Source organism: Canis lupus, chromosome 4 (genome assembly GCF_003254725.2).
Source record: "Canis lupus dingo isolate Sandy chromosome 4, ASM325472v2, whole genome shotgun sequence".
Classification (NCBI taxonomy): Eukaryota; Metazoa; Chordata; class Mammalia; order Carnivora; family Canidae; genus Canis; species Canis lupus.
In genome coordinates this window covers 72,385,000-72,404,855 of record NC_064246.1, presented here as the reverse complement: position 1 = coordinate 72,404,855, position 19,856 = coordinate 72,385,000, and the positions used below count along the sequence as shown (strand labels likewise).

General features: G+C 42.0%; 1 protein-coding gene across 1 annotated transcript in view; it reads left to right on the top strand.

Moving 5' to 3' along the window:
• SLC1A3 (solute carrier family 1 member 3) overlaps positions 1-19,856 on the top strand; it is a 78,480-nt gene that overhangs the window by 43,930 nt on the left and 14,694 nt on the right. The window contains exon 4 of the mRNA XM_025436217.3: positions 16,991-17,195. Coding sequence (XP_025292002.1) covers positions 16,991-17,195 — 205 coding nt within the window. The remainder of the gene's footprint in view (positions 1-16,990; positions 17,196-19,856) is intronic.

The window sequence follows — 19,856 nt, the reverse complement described above, 5'->3', positions numbered from 1 at the left end:
GGTTCATAATAGATTTGAACAGATGCTAGGTGTTTGGCAGCGTGGTGAGGGGTACTGGTTTTCAAAATTCGGGTTATTTCATGTCTCATAATTAGAATTTCAACAGCCCGTATGCCTTCGATGTGTTCCAGCGTTCACATAAATACCTAACCCCTGACTCCACGTTTACCCCTCACGAGTTCTCCTAACCCGTTTATTGGTTCTGACAACGTAACCGCTAAAGCCTTGGCTCTCGAAGGCCCATCTGCTCAGCGTGTACAGGCAGCTCTGATCGGGCGCTGAAATTGCTCCTTTTCTCAAAATGTGCTTTTCAGGTTGTCCCTGACAACAAAGTTAAGTGTTGCCAGGACTCCCCGGGTCCCCTTCCCCGGGGCTCCTCTCTTCTTCTGCCGCCCACCCATCCCTTCTTTCAGCCCCTGTCTGAGGCCCCCCAGCACTGCCCTGCCTGCCCTGGGAGCACGGAGCGCAAGCACGAGGTTGTATTCCCATCTGTCGTCCTGGGCCTGGCATACAGTAAGTGTTCAATCAATTTTTTTAAAAGATTTTATTTATTCACGAGAGACACACAGACAGAGGCAGAGACACAGACAGAGGGAGAAGCAGGCCCCATGCGGGACTCGATCCTGGCGCCCCAGGATCGTGACCTGAGCCGCAGGCAGACATTCAAGCACCCAGCCACCCAGGCGTCCCAGTGTTCAGTGACTTTACCTCAAGAAGTCAAGGATGGTCAGCTCAGACAAGGGAAAATGTTGCGGTTTTCTTATCAATCTGCGTTCAGGGTAGCCTCTGCCCCTGCAGGGAGGTGCGGGTGGGGGGCTCGTGTGCTCCTGCAGGGGCCACTAGGGGCACACAGAAAATCATGCATAGGGAAAGTCCACAGTGAGTGGGGCAGGCCGGTGGAGACGGTCTCGGGCTTCTGAACACCGGGCGGTGGAGGAAGGGGCGTGTGTGTGTCTCCTGGGCACGGATTCCCAGGGGGCGGTTTATGCCACGTGCCCCTCATCTTTGCATAGGGTATCTCCCTACTTGAACTGTGTTACATTTCTACTCATTTGAGAGTCACTCCTCAGGTGTTCTGGAGGCATCCGCACCTGCTGCTGGCTCGGTGGGGCCATCGGGACGCTCCCCCGGGGGGTGTGCACTGCCCCGTGTCCCCTAGTCCCGGGCCAGTCGTGCCCAGATTCCAGACCCTGGCTCTCCTCCTCTGCAAAGACGCAGTGTTTACACTCAAGACTTGAAGAGGAGCCAGCTGAGTAGCGCAGGGCCTCTGATCCAAGAAGAGGGGGCGCCCTCTGGCTCTCGATTCGAGCGCTGATCACTGTTTGGTCGAACACACACTGGAGCTACCCTACTCGTTTCTGTACGGGTGGTGGTACTGACAGCAGTGGGGGGCGGGGAATGGGGAGCTGCTTTGGCCTTAACTGCTTATTCATGGAGTGGAAACAGTGGCAGTGATTGTAATAGAAGTATCTGCTGCCTGTGCCACATGGGGGGCCCCAAAGGTCGTGGAGAGGTGGTTGTGGGCATGCCTCATGGGAATTGTAGACCCTCGGCTAACGTTAGTGACTGCGGCCACACCGATTCTGCTGCAATACTAGGACCATCAACTTCGAAGCCTTTCTGGCTTCCTTGCTGGGAAGTGCCAGGTTCAAGGCCCTTCCTTGCTTGTGCGTGTAGGGCCTGCCCAGAGAGGATCATTTCCTCAGTGTTGGCCCAAACTGCGCCTCTCCGTTGTCACTGGTATAGCCAGTTTCAGAGTCCCGTGGCATGTAACCTCACCTCCTTTCAACTGACTTGCTGCTTCCTACATCCCGCCCACTGCAGCTTATCCATGTTTCTGAATAAGAAAAACTGCTTGTGAGTGAGCCTGAGTAAGCAACTGAAGTCACTATATTTTCTATGTTAGAGTAAAAAACCCGCTTGTCGAGAAGTTCCCGACCTTCCAAGATTAGGAAAACGTGACTTGTTATAAACTTAGTTTCACATTGGTGTGCTATAGCAAAGCTTTAGACTGTGTTGCATTAGCAGAAGGCCTGGTGAAGCTCTCATTCTGCTTTAGCCTCACACTAACCAGTGGTGTCATTTTGTACATCACATGTACAAATCTTGGTTTCTTGGCCTCACTCTCCAAACCTGGAGGTCCTTAAGCCATGACTTAGCCCCAGTTTTAGACATTTAATTTTGGCTCTTTTGATAATAGATTTGGTTTCCAAGGTTGTTTGCAGATTCCCTGTGGGATTATGTTCTCTACAATCAAGTTTCCATAGCATTAAGATGTGTGCAAATTACAGGCATTGCTACATGGTTTACTCAGCCTGGGACAGAGCCTGGCACATGGTAACTCCTCAATAATTAGCTAAATAATCTGTGGCTTACATCTGAAAGCTGAAAATGTATGAGATCATTGGCATCATCATTCAAATCATGTTTACTCTCACCGTGAAGTGATAAAATGATCATCTGGATTGCAGATTTATTTATTCTTTGGTTGGTCAGTGACTTTTTTTATTTTACCTGCCATAATAATGGCTGGCAGTTAGTGAGTATAAAAGGCATGTTAAGCATTGAACACACATGCTTGTTATCCCTTCCTACAGAATCGTTCTTACAGTCTCCATTTCATAGACAAGGAACTTCCTCAAGGTTTCCTTGCTAGCAAGGACCTGACACTGTGTTCAAATCCAGATCTGTTTGTCACTAAAGCTTTCTGCAGTGCCATGCAGCCCCTAATGTAGTAGCGCAGACTCTAGGTTTGCCCTGGATCAGCTTATAATGCTAAAGTGCACCTATTGCCTTAATTTTATTGCTTAGGGTAAAGTCTTCTCTCCACAAGAACTAAATATTTTCCACAATTTTCCCATTTTTGTGCACTTAACTTTTTATGTCATGTGTGGTTGAACATTTGATTATTTGGTGAGAATATGACTTGTCTCCTCCACAAGAGAGTTCCTTGGGACTAGGAACTACTGTTCACGCGTCTGCATCCCAGCACTGCCTGCAGCGATGGGTTTGTGTTGTAGTAGATGTTACATAAATAACTCATTGATTTGCGGGTTCACTACACGTGCGTAGTCTCACCTGCTGAATTTGCAGACTATGTCAGTCATCATTCAACAAGTATCTGTTGAGTCCCTACTGCGATAGCCACTGGGCATATAGCAATCAATATAGGCCATCATGTATATTTATAATTGAAGGACTATAACCTGCAAAATCACAAGCTGATGTGTTATCGTGGAAGTAGTAAAAGCAAAGATGTGAATTAAAGGCATATCCTGAAATAAGGAACTTTTCAATGATCAGTAGAGCACAACCAGAATTTTTTCCAGTGAACTCTCCCATGATCTTCTCTGAAGCTTAAAATATTTATTGTTATTTCCTTCTCATATGAATAACTTATGTTTGTATTAATTCTTGATGCATTTATGTCTTTACTCAAATGACACTTCATTCCCGTTTAGTAGAAAAAGATGTTTATCAGTGTATACCTTTCTGGACTGATAAACACTGATTCTTTTAGGAAGAGAGTTATTTCCAAAAGTTATGAAGTCGGGCTTACTGTAGTCCCACGAAACAGTTTGTTCTGTTTACTACAAGGAATCTTTATATTGTGAAAATACTCCCTTCCTGTTACAACATTTAGCTGTGGAATTCCTGTTACTATTTGTTTCGGTTATTCTCAAAAGTTTTGAGTCTTCTGTGATACTTTTGACAATAAAATAGGACCTAATAAAACAGCAAAGTCAATTTGAAACTGACTGAACATTTACATCTAAAGAGTGTTTAAGGCACCTAGTGACATACACTGTTGTGCTTTTTTAAAGCCCTGTCCTGTTCATATTTTTATCAAAAAACTTACAGACCTAGAAGGTACCTACATCAGATTTTCATATGACATAAGCCCCAAAAGAATGGCTTCTACCACATATGCCTAAGATCATGATTCAAAATGACTTCAATTGGCTGCAGTGCTGGATGGAAACCAACAAAATGAAGATGAGTGGGGATAAATGTATATTTCTGCTTTTAGACTCAAAAGGCAATTGCGCAATTACAGGATGGGGAGAGACTGAGCTTGGCACAAGTTCATGTGACTAAAAGCTTAATGTGAACCAACAGAAGGATGTGGTGGCTAAAAAAAAAAAGAATGAATATAGTCAGTTATAATTATTAATAGTTCACTGTACTCCGCACTGGTCACACAGCCTCAGGAGTAGTTTGTTAATTCCAAGCACATTCAGGAGTGACTTTGACAAAGCTAAGTAGCTACTAAGAGAGTGTTGAATCCAATCCAAGACACATTTCCTGGGCTCCTGTTTGGGGCATACAACATGCTAACTGATGTGGGGAATAAAGATATGAAGAGACATTGCCAGTCTATCACCTCAGGGGGTTGAACATGTAGACGGAGAGCCAGACAGGTACGTACATGACTATAAAACAAAGCAGACTATGAAGCCAAGAAGCACAAAGAAAGGGCTATGGAAATGCAAGGGCTGGACCAAGGGTAAGATTTCCACAGGAAATGAGAATGAGGGCAGAGGAAACCTTAAAAACAAGGATGTAGAGACAGGAAAACTCAACGCTCAGCTAGAGAACACTGAGTATACCAAGTCACCTAGAAGAATGGGGTAGGCCTTAGCAGGCAATAAAGCTGGACAAAGAAGGTTTGGACCAGAGCAAGAGGGTACTGGCTGGTAGGCAGTGGGAGGGATTACAGGTTGGCCAACATCTGGAAATAACAATGCATGAGGATCAGTTGAAGAAATGTTGAGTCTTTAGTCTGGAGAAAAGAAGACCAATGTCTCTGGTAAATGTGAACCAGACTCACTTTGTGTTCTTCCAGAAGGAAAATTTTATCTCAGGAGAAAAGGGTTATAAGGAACCAGATTTTGCTTCTTTCTGAGCACCATGTTTTATTTTTTTTTTAAGATTTTATTTAATTATTAGAGATGGGGGTTGGGGGAGGCAGAGACACAGGCCAGGGGAGAAGCAGGCTCCATGCAGAGAGCCTGACGTGGGACTCAATCCTGGGTCTCCAGGATCACACCCTGGGCTGAAGGTGGCACTAAACGGCTAAGCCACCAGGGCTGCCCAGCACCATGTTTTAAAATTCAAAGCACCCCAACAATGACAAGCTGGCCGAGGAGGCAGTGAGTGCCATCTTGGTTGGGCTCAGAGAAAGTTTGATAACAGATACTCTAACGGGAATGGGCATGGGGCAAGGAAATGCTTGCAACTTCACCGAGAGACATGTGAGTTCTAGGAATTAGCCAAGGCCTTTGCAGTGTGAAACTATCCATGGCTGAGTGTTCTTTCTTTCTTCTTTGATTTAAGATATCCAATAGTATATCAACTTCTGAATAAAGCCCACATGTTAAAACTCACCAGGTCATTGAGATGTCAGACTAATTCTAGCACAGACTGCTCAGTGCTTTGACAGTAGCCACTCATTATCAGTGCTTTGCTTTTCAACACATGCATGATTCTTTTTGGCTGAGATGGATAGCATCCTTTCAAATAATGAATTTGACAGATTTTGGTCAGAATTCCCCATTAGGTGAATCAAATGCAAGTGAAAAATTGATATAAGTCCAGGCAAAGACTTTATTTTACAGGGAATCTCCAGTGCTGTCAATGTAGGGATTAAGCAGGAGTTCTGGGGGCAGAAAGACTTGAGTTCACATACCAGCAATGCCACTTATGAGCTGTGTGATCCTGAGCAAGTGATTTAATCTACCTGTTTCCTAATCTGTAAATGGAGGTTGAACATTGTTACCCAACCTTGCAGGTTATCTGGGAAGATTTAATGAGATAGTGTGCCCAGCAGATTGCCTAGCTGGGTGGAGTCTGATTTTACTGATTGAGTCCTCATATTTTACAGTCATGTTCCTAGGACCCCTTCAGAGCTAAAAATATATTTATTAAAAAAAAAAAAAAAAAACACCGTCATCCTCTTGGCTAACTTACAAGTGCCAGATATTATACTCAGGCATCACATGTTAAACTCATTTAATCCTCAGAACGACCCTTTGAAGGGTTATTATTATTATCCCTCATTTCCTGAGACACTGAGAGGTTACATATCTTGACCAGTCACAAGCTAATAAGTGAGGAAGCCAGGATTCAAACTGAGCAAACTCTAGAGTTTATTACAACTATTTCTTTCCAATACGTCGTACCACCAAATGTCCTTGTTTTCCTCCCAATTCCATTCCAAATCACTCTGCTGGATGATCTTAGGCATTTTATTTGTTCAGAAGTATTACACAAAAATATACGTTAAAATCTTACATATTCTACTGAATACATGAGGGCCCTATCAATCATGTCTTTGGCCAGAGCGTTGAGAAATTCCTTCAAAGAAGTTGAATGAATGTGTGAATAAGTGAAACAATTGTAATTATGGAAGCCGTGACTATAGCCACTTTCAAAAGAAGCAAGTTACCCATAATACAACTTCACTACCTTGCTGCCTCTTTCCATGATTTGTGATGGGGCTCTGGTGGCCGTTTGAATCATTCACTTGATATCATCCATTTGAATTCAGTTTTACACTCTGTTTTCATTTACTTTATTTATAAATCTTTTTTTAAAGATTTTATTTATTTATTCACAAGAGACACAGAGAGAGGGAGGCAGAGACATAGAAGGAGAAACAGGCTCCACGCAGGAAGCCCGAAGTGGGACTCGATCCTGGGACTCCGGGACCACGCCCTGAGCCAAAGGCAGACACTCAACTGCTGAGCCATCCAGGTGTCCCTATTTATAAATCTTTTATCTGATATCCCTTTTTGACAACAACGTCCCTAGATCATCCCCTCTCTCTCTCTCTTTCTCTCTTTTCTTTTCTTTTTTGCCATCTGATGTTAATAGATTTTACTCAAGACCCATCCAGTAGTTGTGTTTTTTCTGAACGCTGGTGACTACATTGTTATCCACCCTATCCCCATTTTCCAAGGTAAAGAATAATTTTTGCAATCCAGTCCATGCAACATCAGTCTCGATTCAACCAAACACCATTTGCACTTCCTATCTCTGCCACTTTCCTGGATCCCTGAAGTCTATTCAGGATAAGTAGAGTTAGATGGAAGGGACTGCCCATAATTTGCTTTGGAGAACTTATGGGAATTTCTAAATACCCCTTGAAAAAAAGCATCAATATATGAAACTGGGCAGCACATAGAACCTATGTACGTAGGTATTACAAAACTAAGGTCGGATAGGCAGAAACAGCTCCCTTCTGGAGAAGGGAAAAGCAGCAAAAGTCTTGCACCACTACTGGTGGAATATACCAGGCATAACTCAGTTCCATTGTCACCCTTGGCCCCAGGGGGCAAAAATGCAACTTTTCCTGTTTCAGGGAGAGAATGTTCTCTTACTACACTTCAGGCAGAGGTAAAGGAAGCCAACCAAGTCTAGAGTTTGCGACAGTCTCTTTCACTCAGTGAAGTGATACAGCTTTATTGTTCGGGCCAGGTAGCTGGGAGCATAATCTCCCACTCCCTGGGTGCGACTATTCCTTTATAGATTAGATAAGAACAACTGATGAAGTTTTAAATGCTGAGAAAATTAATCAGAACTGAAAAGGGGTGTGTTGGCCACAGCCCAAGAAATATGCTGACTGAGATAAAAGCACCCACTGAACTTTTCTCTGTTCCACGCTTCTCTGCTTGGTGGTCTCCCTTCCTTGTCTTTCCCTCTCCCCTCTCCTCCCGTCATTCTCTCAACCCCAGCTCTGACCCCAAAGACTTCGTTTTGCATGCTCTCCTAACTGGCTAGAACCGTGGACTGAAGTTTTTTAAAATTTGTTCTTGTATATTGTATAGAAGATCCTATATCCTGGATTAAATTTAAGGAATAGCCAAAGTGAACACATTTTATTCTCAGTTATTTCTTTTTTTATGTAAGAAGTATATCTTTTTATTTCTTTGAAGAAGATACATATTCAGTAATTCCATTTTTTTGAAAGAGTTTATTTATTTGAGAGAGAGTGCAGAGTGAGGGAAAGAGTATGAAGAGGGGAAAGGAGAAGGCGAAACAGGCTCCCTGACCTGAGACTCCACCCCAGGACCCTGGGATCATGGCCTGAGCCAAAAGCAGACGCTTAACCCACTGAGCCACCCCAGGTGCCCCAGATCTTTTTAAAATATGTTAATTTCAATTTCAAGCAACAAACTTAACCTCAGTCCATTTCCAAGTTCTCAGATTGGCTTATGGATCCAGAATCTCTGAATGGCAAGCAATCGGGGTGGGTGTTGGGTCGCAACCACAGGTATGGCACCTTTGGTCCCGTAGGAATCTCTGCTGCTTCTCAGCCTCATTTCAGGACAGACTCCTCTCTCAGCTGTTCTTCTGGGAATCGGGGTCAGATCGAATTGGTTTTTAATGTCCATATGTTGCTTTCAATTTCTATGAGGCTTTCAATTCCTTTTCTTCTGTGAGGGACAGGCCTTCCTTGGGAAGAAAGAGAACCCCTTGAGTCTGACATGTTCTGTAGTCAGCTTGAGATGCCTTTTCATTAACTTTGGACAAGTCTGGCCCAGTTGTGGAATTCAGTCCTGCTCAGCCTTCTGCCAGCTGGGAAACGTGCCGTCTCGACCATCATCTTCCTAAGAAAGTTGCGTGGGACCCAGAACGTAGAGATGCTTCCCACCGCAAGTAACTCAATCCAAAGTAGAGGGCTGCTCGAGAAATTGCAAATTACTCATCCAGTGCTTGGTTGTAAATCACAATTCTTTGGGGGAAAAGACAGAGGCAGCTGGAGCTCTGGCCCTCAAAGAACTTCTTCACCTTAAACTGAAGCATTTTGCTGCTCCCCACACACACTCTTTCTGCCATGAGTGATGTCACCTACTTTCCCCAGTCACATGGGTGGTCCTGGTGGGTGCTGGCTGATGGCCAACTGCGTGTTGGCACATCTTTCCACGTGACAAAGGTCTCTCTTCTCAAAGCCAAGCCTCACAGGTATAACCAAGAGTGGCTCTGATCAGCCCCTCATCTCCATGGCCCAGCCCACGCTTTTTCTTTTAGCCACTGTTTTCTATGGTCCTGGGTTTCTAAATCTTGGCGAGAGGACAGTCATTCCTTTGTGCTCCGCTGTTACAATGAGGTAACCGAAGAAAGGGTCTTGGTCTGAGGCTGTCAGCTGTTACTAATCACTACTCCCCAGCTCATCATGGGTCCCGCTCGCCTCTCCCTCTTGCTCTGCTTAGCACACATAAAGAAGATGAATTACTCCCTGGTTCCTCTTCAGAAAAGCATATTGTGCAGCACATTCCAATACTGTGAGCAAAGGATGGGCTAATGTGAAGGGTAAATGGGTATCTAAATCACCTCTCAGTGGGTCTTGCGCCGGCAGCTGTGTGCCTGTGAGAAGTGAATCTCAGAGCTGGCTCCTTGGAGGTCTTCTTGAGACCTTGCTGAGAGAGAGGAAGTCCCCATGCTGGGTCCCCTGGCAGATCACGTCACTGGAACGGTTGCAAGGCTGTGCTGGGCTGTAATGAGAGTCTGTTGGATGGTTAAGACCAGTGTAGAGAAAAGCAAACTTGACCACTCAGAGGACCTCACCAGCTGGTAACCCAAGGGAAACATTCTCCACCCCAAAGGTCAAGGAGGCCACTGGATGTGACTTTTTCTGCCACTAATAATATTGCCTGCTCCCCAGGGATGTTTCTATTTAACAGTCTTTCAAAATAGAATGTTTCCCTTTTGCCTTTCCATACTTCATTTTACTAGTGAACAGTAGAACTCAAAGAAAGACTTCTGTTGACAGTTTTAAGGTCAAATTTAAAAATCAATTTGCCTGACAAATTATACACTATCACAAGCAATAAATTCATAAAGAAGCTTCCTTGTCATTCTCATGCAATATAACCTCATAAAACTAAATGGTATTTTAGGCGAATGAAATATCAAGTTTTGTGACATCATAAATAGCTATACGGGAAGGAAATTTTCACCGAGGTGAAAACCCCTGTGAAGATACTTGTGATTTAATTGACTGTGAATTCCACAAAATTGTTCTCAGCTGCTTATGGAAATTGTTTAACTCTTCTTCGCTAAGAATCACTGATTAAAGTAAATACCTCTTTGCTCAAAATTGCATGAAGAGAATCTGTTCTCAAACTTTTTCCCTCGTTACAGTGTCTGCAGAATTTCTGTTCAACTCAACTGACCAGATATTAGACATCAGCACCCTCATTTCGTTGGTTTCCACTAGCAAAATGAAATAAATTCTTGGGTGCTGTGAGCAGCTCAAGGTCCTAGGAAGCAAGGATGAAAAGGAGAGACCATAGCTCAGGGTTCCTTTTTAAAGCCCCTACTATTAACTGAATGCAGCTATCTACCACTGTTTGCAGACTATTTTTTTTTTTGCTAGAACCTACAAATAAAATACAAATGTATTCGTATCTGGATACCCCCTCCAAAAAAAGGAAAAAGAAAGAAAGGGGAAAAAATACAAATGTATTTTACATTGTGACCCAGCCATACACATACATACACACAGCTGAAAAAAGTTTCACGAAATAATACTTAAGCCTTGCCACAGGTGATAGATACCCTTTAATATTTTCTATTTTGTTCTCTTTCGTTAATAGAAAAAATATCAGTCATAACCCACTGAAGTGATTTCATGACCTGCATCATAAGCACGTGCTAGACCCCATCCCTCTCTTCCATTCCCTTCTGCGTGTTAGCTTTCTACTTATTCAGTCATTGTTCTGTTACCAGGTGGACAGATAAGACTTTAGCAGTTACTTATATAGGCTCATCTACAAGAGTGCATCATGGTAGTAAAAGAGGGAAGATAATACAGGAGTGGGAGAGAGAGAAGAATGGGAAGGAGGGAAGGTGCTCCTGGTGGTGAATAGTAGAGGCTTACAAGCCTTCTGTCTCCGGGACCATACCAGGGACACCCTGCTGTGAGTGATGGCTGAGGTGGAGGGCGGGACCAGTTCTGGAAATGAAGCTCAAAGTGATGCTGAGTCACTCTTTCCCGCTAGAGCTGTCTCATTCTTCAAGAGAATGAACTTCACAATTTTGGATTAATTGGGGGAAGAGCAACTAAAACTGGTGAATTAGAATTTCAGAGTATTTTAAGCAAAAGCAACTTTACTACTTGTAATTCGCAGTAGCCTAATCTAAATGTTTAAAAAAAAAAATGTGGCCTCTCCCCAGCATAACAACAAAAACAGTGATAAGAATGACTATTCAGCATATATTTATGGGGTCCCTTCCTGCGCAGGTGCCAGTCTAGCCACTGAGGCTACATCAGTGAATAAAGTACGTGGTTCTGCAATTCTGGCTTTAAAATTCTAGTAGGAGGAGACATATAATGATCATAACTAGCATTTATCAAGAATTTGCTTTGTCTAGATTCTTTATGTAAGTTTTCCCTAAGCAGTATAAATATTATTAGCTTCTTGTCTGGATGAAATGGAGGCTTACAGAAGGCAAATAGTACTTAGTGAATAGCTTGTTTATTACTTTTCTGCTTCATTAATAATGACAGCTAACATTTGTGGAATCCTTACCATGTGCCAAGCACTATGCTAAGTGCTTGCTGTACAGAAGTCCCTTTAATGCCAGTGAAAAGCCGGTGAGGGAGCTGTCAGTATTCCCATACTACAGATGAGGAAACTGGCTTATAGAGAAGTGGAATCCAGGTAGTCTTAGCTCAGAGCCTAAACTCTCAATCACTGAGCTGTAATTAAAAAAAAAAAAAAAAAGGAATATGCTTCCAAAAATGGCTGAGACCGTAAATAGTTTGAACTGTTGTCTTTTAGATTAAGTTCTGAGGCTATCTCCTGCTTCAAAATTGTGGTTCAAAATTGTGACACAATCATTAGCAACCGTTTCTATCTAACTTTTTAAAGATTCTTCTGTTCCAGAACCCATAGAATTATAAAACTGTACTTTTTTACAATCTAGTCTATAAAGGGGCTGGAAGAAAACATTTTAGTGAAGGAAAACATAATATAGTTTTAGATAGATTTAAAATGATTTATTTTATGCTCTCACACACACACCCCACCTCCCTCCCGTTCCTCTGAGCTTTTCGACCCTTTTTCACTCTCCCCTTTCTGAGGATTTCAATGTGCCCTGGCTCCAGCAGTGGCAGTAGCTTTAGGATACGAGAGATCATTTTTCAATCTGTAAATAAGAAGATTATTGTATTTTTAGAATTCAGCTTCCCTTAAAAAAAAAATCAGCACTTATAGTCAAATGAATATGGTACATGCTGGAACCCATCCTTGATTTCCTTGTTGTAAGTTTGCCCATCTTGAAATTCTAGGAGGATGGAGAACAGGCGGCTTTCATTACATGAGTATTTGAGAAGGCCATTGTGGAGAAGGAGTGCCTCTAAAATAAAACAAAAACTGAAACAGACAGTATTCTTGAGTCAGAGTTGCCATCTCCCCTTTTCTGTTCTTTCTGGGCCTAGTCCAGTGGCCCTGGAAGAACAATGAAACACCATGAGAATGAGTAGAAAAACAATTCATCACAGAAGGCTTCTTCCTTAAATTTCAATTTTCAAAACCAGAGACAGGAATTATTGGGGGAGAGTATAGTCAGATGCATGAATGGATAAGACATAGATTTTTAGCAGATAGGAGAATAAAATCCATGCAAATAATAGAGCCTTGAGAACCTGATCTTATTTATATGTTTCCTTTTATACTTGGCTGAATACATATTTCATTTATCCAAGAAGTCATACCAAATATTGTACCAAAAGAAATCTAATTTACAATACAGACTTACAGAGATCCGCATACATATTTATGAAACGCTCCCTCCCCACTCCATCCCTACAAAAAAACCACAAAAAAAAAAAAACCCACAAATGTGGTGCATATTTGTTAATGCCACACTGATTACCAAAAGACTGTTTTTATAAATAAAGAAGTAAATGCATATTTACCTATTTGCATTAAGAAACTCTCTTCCTTCCTCTCTCTTCAGAGTGAGTGCTGCCTAAAATAACCAGGTTTCCTGAGCAAAGTCTTCATCTTTTACATTCTAAAAAATGTCTGTTTAATCTCTTTTACATGCTTAACTCATTGGTGAATATGTAATAGGTTTGCAGAAATGATGGATGGATTGCTTTCTTGTTGACTGGTTCTTCATGGGTTGGTTTTTAAAAAAGAAAATAAGATTCATATACATACAGCCACCAAGTGTCCATGATCCTCCATGTTCCATTAGAACATGCTCTCGGCTGTTTTTCTAGAAATGATGAGAAATTTGTACTAATTGATTAATATTCTAGCTAATCTTTCCGCTGACCAGTGTAATGCACTTCCTCTTAAGGTAGAGAATGCTGAGTAAAGTGCTAGAGTTTTTCCACAGTTACCTACCTCCATGGAATTTTCTTCCAGCCAGTTGGCTTATCTCAACATCAAACCCAAATGGAGGAGAGTTAGAGCACACTAGCATGAATAACAAGGAAATGAAATGTGGGTGACTCCAAGCTTGTCCATTAAAAGAGAGGTATAGGGAAAAGGATGATCCCTTTGGAGTGTGGGTTCAAAATCTGCCACTGCCGTTATGAGCTGTGCAACACTGGACAAGTTACTTAACTTCTCTGACTTTCTGTTTATTCACCTTCAAAATGGTATCAATGACATCTACAACCTACAGTTGTCATGAAATTAGATGAATATGTGTCCCTGATTGGGGGTAGGATTTTGTGAGTTAGTGAACTAGCACAAAAGTTAACTCAAAATATATAAAACATATAAATACAACAAACTTGTCATTATGATTGGACGACCAGTCGTGGTACTTGTAGCAATTGTACAATATAGTATTTCTTGGGTTTCAAGAGGGTCTCAATTCTGATGGCAGCTTATTTTCATAATAAAGATGTCAAGATGTCTTAAATGGATCTGGTTTAGCTAAACCTAGATTAAATGAAGAAAAAGAGACCAGTCGAGATCATTATCTTTACTGCTTGCTCTGGAATGTGTTTCTCAAATGTATGTTTAGACAAACGTGTAGTTGTGTAACACCCTCCCATCAGTACCTACATACCCAAGTAACTTCATGTCTCCCTTGCTCTGATGCCCTTTTCTTCCATGTATTTTGAAGTGACAAGGCTCACTTAAAATTTTCCCTTCCCTGTATTTAGAGCACTTCCTGACGAAATTCCCTTTTCTACAGTGATTTAGTACTTTACCCTTGTCCCCGAACACTCCGACATTTGTGTGTACTCTGTGGTGTAGAGCTTTGTTTTGGATTTTATGAGTCTGGGGAACAGATATGGTCACCAAGTTTGGGAAAGGGACAGGATTATTAGGTTGTGTCTTCTGAGCTGATCCTCCATTTTCCTGGTTCTACCAGTATCAGGGCCATTCTCTTTCAGGTCCTGTGTCTGGCAGATTATCCACAGCCATCCTGCTCTTACCCTGACAGTCCATGACCTTGTTCCTGGTGGGTCCCTTTGGTTTTACTAGCCTGTCTCAGAGAAAAGGGGAGTTGTCAGAGTTGGCAGGTGGTGAGGAGGGGATGGAGGACCAGGAGTGGAGGTGGGCAGGCAGCTCATGTGGGATACCAGGACCCCTTCTTGGGAAAGGACCTATGTGGAGAATTGACTCACGAAGATACTCCACCCCCACCACCCACATCCCCACACCCCTCCTTCCTTGGGTGAAATAATAGCAGCTGTTGCTTTATTCTTTTCCAAAGAAAAGGGGTCAATATGTAGAGGTTGGTGAGGCCTCTCATTTGACTATCAATTCTCTTTCTGGGCTCACTGCTAAAAAAAAATTTTAAAAAAAATGCCTTGGTGGTTGTCTTCAGCTATTCCAGAATTTAAAAGTATAGAGAAAGTACTTTCACATTGGTTTTCATTTTTTAAATTAAAAAAAGAAATCCTATAAGTAAGACTCTTCATTTCTTCCAGTTGATAGTCTTGTAGCTGTGGACCGAGATAACCCCCCTCATCCCTGCCTGCCCCTGTGGTGGGAGGGAGGGAGATTTAAGCCTCCTCCTTTGTTTGCCACATTGGTTTCCAGTGCTCTGCCTTGACCACTTAGCGCTCTCTCTGAATAGCTATAGGTCGGGAGTAGTGGGCAGGAGCATCAGAGAAGAGTTGGCATGAGAACGGAACAGAACCACAGAATAGAAGGCAAGAGGGAAAGAAAGCATCTTGGAGGAAGAAAATACTGCTGCCTGGTACCCCCCAGCAGAGATATCCGGCCTATTGTGCCCACACCACTTGTCGCCGAAGAATTTCAGGCTTCAGTGGTGACAAGCTCAGGCAATAATGGGAAAGAGAGTGGGCCCCTTCTGAGAGAAATTATTGCAAGTGCAGAAAGCCAAGATATTTGAGATGTGATTCAGACCTGCGGATGAAAATGGGGGGTTGGGACATTTGACTGCAAACAGATTAGCACATTTTAAGGTTGGCGAAGTGTTGAAGTGGCACCATCCCAATAAATGGATACTTAGCCCTGGGTTTCAAGAGTAAAAGTAGCTAAGTTCATGCATGAAAGCCAAAATTGGCCTCCTTGCTTGTGGGAACTGCATTTGGTCCCCTCAGGGGCAGAAAGTATTTGAAAATTAGTAGTATAAGAGCAAAGTTCAAGTTCCCACTCCATTCTACTTGGTATTGACTAAGACCTGAGACAATCACTTAAGTGTTTTTTAATCTGCATTGTTGGTTGTTAAAATAAGAACATGGCAGGTACTAAGTAAGTGCTTATTATGAAAATTATGAATGATATGATTCAAATATAAATGAAATTATGGGAATTACCATTATATCACATTTTTTGGGCAAACCTAGCCCAATCATGGATACTATTTTTTTCAATACTATACCTTATTCTAAATATGTCGGTTATGAACAGTCACTATCTAAAGATTAAATCACTATTAGAATCTGATACTGATCACTGGAATACAGTATAACCTTTTAATACATTTATAAAAACACAATTTTAAATAAAGAAAATAGTCCCCTTTGTTATGACTGGATTATACTATAATCAGATTTTGGTGTTTTCATGAGATTAGGGAGGAGAAAGGAGAAAAGTGAAGAAATATCTAATGAAGCAGAAGAGCCCATATTATTATAATTTAATCTTTTGAAGGTTTTGTATCCTTTCCAATTTTTTACCATCCCAAGAGACGTTAAGATATGTTCCATTTGCTAGAGCAGGAAGGGAAATCTTGAAAGTCACACCTCCTTTTTTACCTAGGATAACACCTCGCCTGAGGTAGACTTTGAAGATGTCCTGAAAACGAGGGGGCGAAGATGTTTAACATGAGATGAGGTACTCCATGCCCAGGGGAGAAGGTGGAAAGATAAGAAGAATCCCACCAAAAAAGAGAATTTTTTTTTAATTTAGTTGAGAAGAAACAAAACCACAGAGAAACTATTTGAGAACTTTGGCTTTATAACCAATGTCTAACTTAAATGCAAATTGAAGATAAGTTGTGAGATGATCCGAATAATGGCTTAAATTTTGCCTACAAACATAAAAAAAAAAAGACTCACAAGCACACATATAAAATAATAGGTCTTTTAACAATTTAATGCCAGTTAATCCATGTGAGTCACCACAGTGACTTGAGATATGCTCAGGTTACCTTGCCAGAAATTTTTCTTAAATATCTCTTCATCTACAGATACATACACACCACTCACTATTTACACTCATAGCTTCCCCAACCAGTAAGAATTTGATTGCCCTTTCAAATCATTAGAGAGCCATGTGAACTCAACTCTTGAGACAGAAAACAAGTGATCAGGTGTTTGCTGACAAGGCTGTTGACTAGCCATTCTTTGGCTTTTTCCCTTCACCTCTTATGATGCCCTGATGAAATCTGATGCCAAGTTCTCGTAACTTGTGTAAAATCCCATTGCTGGGTGGAATGAGGGTAGGGGGGTGTAGAAGGAATTACTTTCCCTTTACCTTTCTCTGGAGAATTCCTTGGACTGACTTCCTGAAAATTTCCTTCTGTTTGCCTTCACCAGGGATGGCGGCCCTAGATAGTAAGGCATCAGGGAAGATGGGAATGCGAGCGGTAGTCTATTACATGACTACGACCATCATTGCCGTGGTGATTGGCATAATCATTGTCATCATCATCCATCCCGGGAAGGGCACAAAGGAAAACATGCACAGAGAAGGCAAAATTGTACAAGTGACAGCTGCAGACGCCTTCCTGGACTTGATCAGGTATGTCCTTGCAAGCCCATACCTTTGGGTATATGTTGACCACTCAGCCCCTCTCTTTGGGGAGCTCATCAAACTGCAGAACAGGTATCTAACTGAACCAGCCTCACTGGGCTTGAAACGAAGGTCTCATCTTTACTTTTTCTAGCAGAAATTAAAGGTTTTATTTTCTGATCTCCTGGGAAAGAGGTGAGAAGAGCAAAGAGAGGATATAGATTTTGAGTGCCTTGCTTTTAGGATTCAGAATCTGACCCACTCAGTTCTCTCAGCTTTGCAGCTTACCTTGGAATATTAATAAGTCTTATCCTACTGTTCTCAAGTCTTGCTGTTTAAAGCTAGTTTTTATTCAACTATAGCCTGTTGATTGGACTCTTCTAATTTAAAACCTGTCATCTGTATCATCACCTGTTATACACAACTTCTGTCCAGAAAGGACTTTAAAGATCATCTGGTCATTCCTGTCCTAAGGTTTTCCTTTTATATTCTTTATGAAGAAAGGATTTGGCAAACCAGCAGTAAAAGATTAAAGGATGGCTTCTTTAGCATTGTTTTGGGTATAAACCATACACTGATGGCAAATGAGTTTTATCCAATACTTGAAACAGACTTGACTGTAGAGTCATCTCACATGGAACCATGAAGTAAACCAAGGTTTGATCCTGGCACCTTCCTGCTTGCTCTCTCTTCACACCTGCCCTTGCATCAGTCAGGTCCTGGCAGGAAGCGTATCGCATATTCCAAAGGATCAGTAAAAAAGGTTGGTAAAGGTACAGGCGGGGTTAAGGGAACCTACAAGGGATGGTGAGGCACCACCAACATAGGAAGCTGTTTTCTTGTCATCCCCAGTTCTGAGGGGCAAAGGAAGGAATGCAGGAAGAGCTGTGGTCTTGGGAAAGAGCCATATGATAACAACAACAGCTCTAATTTAGATGGAGAGAGTTGCTGTCCACCCTGTCAAAGAGAGAGGTGAAGAATACATACAACCACTTCTCTCTCTCTTGCTACCCTGTGATCTGCTAATACATCCCACTGGACAAACCCGAAAAGGAAGCCAGAAGGCAAGAAAGCCCACATGCTACAACCTAAGGGGTTAGCCTCCCAGTGCACAGAGCAGGCTAGAGAGTGCATCTAGAAGGGCAAATGGAATATATCCCAGCACACAGGCCTCTAGATTTCTCACCTGCTCAGCATTCCTCCACCATGTAGCCTTCCCAGCCTGTCCTCCCAAAACCAAGTCCTTCCCTCCCTTCTGTACAATTTCCTTACAAAGTGACTGGTTTGCCAATCCTAGATGCCTACTCTAGATGTTCCCCCATTGATCATCTGAAAGAAACTACCCCTAGGGACTTGATTTCACATGCCATCTCAAGGGACGGGTCTGTGGCAAGTAGATTCAAGAGAGATTTGAGGAAAAAGGCTGTCTTCAGAAGCACTTCTGTTTCTACCATGAATGACTTTGTCTCATCTATATAGAATAAGCACAACCCAGGCCTGTAGAGCCTCTTCTTGAAAACCCTTTTTAGGGAGTTAATCACAATTACCTGACGGTAAGAAGCCACCCTATAACATTATTTCATATCAAGTTGTCCCCCAATAGCTATGATTTTATTTAGTTCATAAAATTAATTAAGGCTTTTCACCATTTTTTCATGAACTTTACCATCAGCTAGGTTAGGTTAGGAGGATCTTATTAAATTCTCTTTCTGTATAATTTCTACTCTTTGCTTGAAGAATCGGGATCTTGTCATTCTAAGTCCAGTTGATCCATCAGAGTGCTATGTATTTCTGCCTCTCCTTGCTCTAGTGGTAGGTGTATGAGTAGCCTATCCCTGCCAGTCAGTTGGCTTGAGCATTTTTCCTGAAATCTCCTGAACTCACATTTCTATCAGGATTTATGGAAACAGACCCATAGAGCATAGATAGGAAGGAAAAGGAAACAGGATGGTCTAGGCAGTAAGAAGAAAGGGACAGACAAGAGTTGATGACCTAAAAATATGACTTGGATAGCACACAACTGCTGGATAGTTTATTCCCAATCTCTTCAAGAGATAAATCTCAGAGACCTAAATGGGTATAGTGACTTGGCCAAGTTCACACAGCTATTTAGAGACTCCTCAGCTAGATTGTGGCCCCTTGAACCCTGCCATGAACTCAAACACTGCTCTGAGAGAGTGACAATCCTTGCCACATGGACCACAAGTTTAAATTTTGTGGGACATTTCCCCATTGGTCACCAACGAGGCTCAAAATCTCCAGCAATTCCAAGTCAATATCTCATCCCCCATGTGGCCTTTGGGAAGATTTTGTGGAGAACACAATTGCACAGTCTGACCTTGACATTTGATTCAAAACATTTGGTCCCTAGACATGGAACAATATCAAACTGGCCACTATTAAATAATGCCTCAGTTAACCAGAATGTTTATAACCAAAGGTGTTTCCATATTCTCACTTTGGTTATTCCTGGGATCAGGATTTGATGATATACTGACAAATTTTTAAATCCCACTGTCTGACAGAAGGACAGACTTCTCTGAAAAAATATGAACTACGTGGGCCCCACAGAAGGATGACCATATGTCCCATTTCAAGTTGTAAAATCTACCAAAATCTTTTTATCCATTTGCCACTTAGTTCAATACAATCTTTACCTTAGACACAATG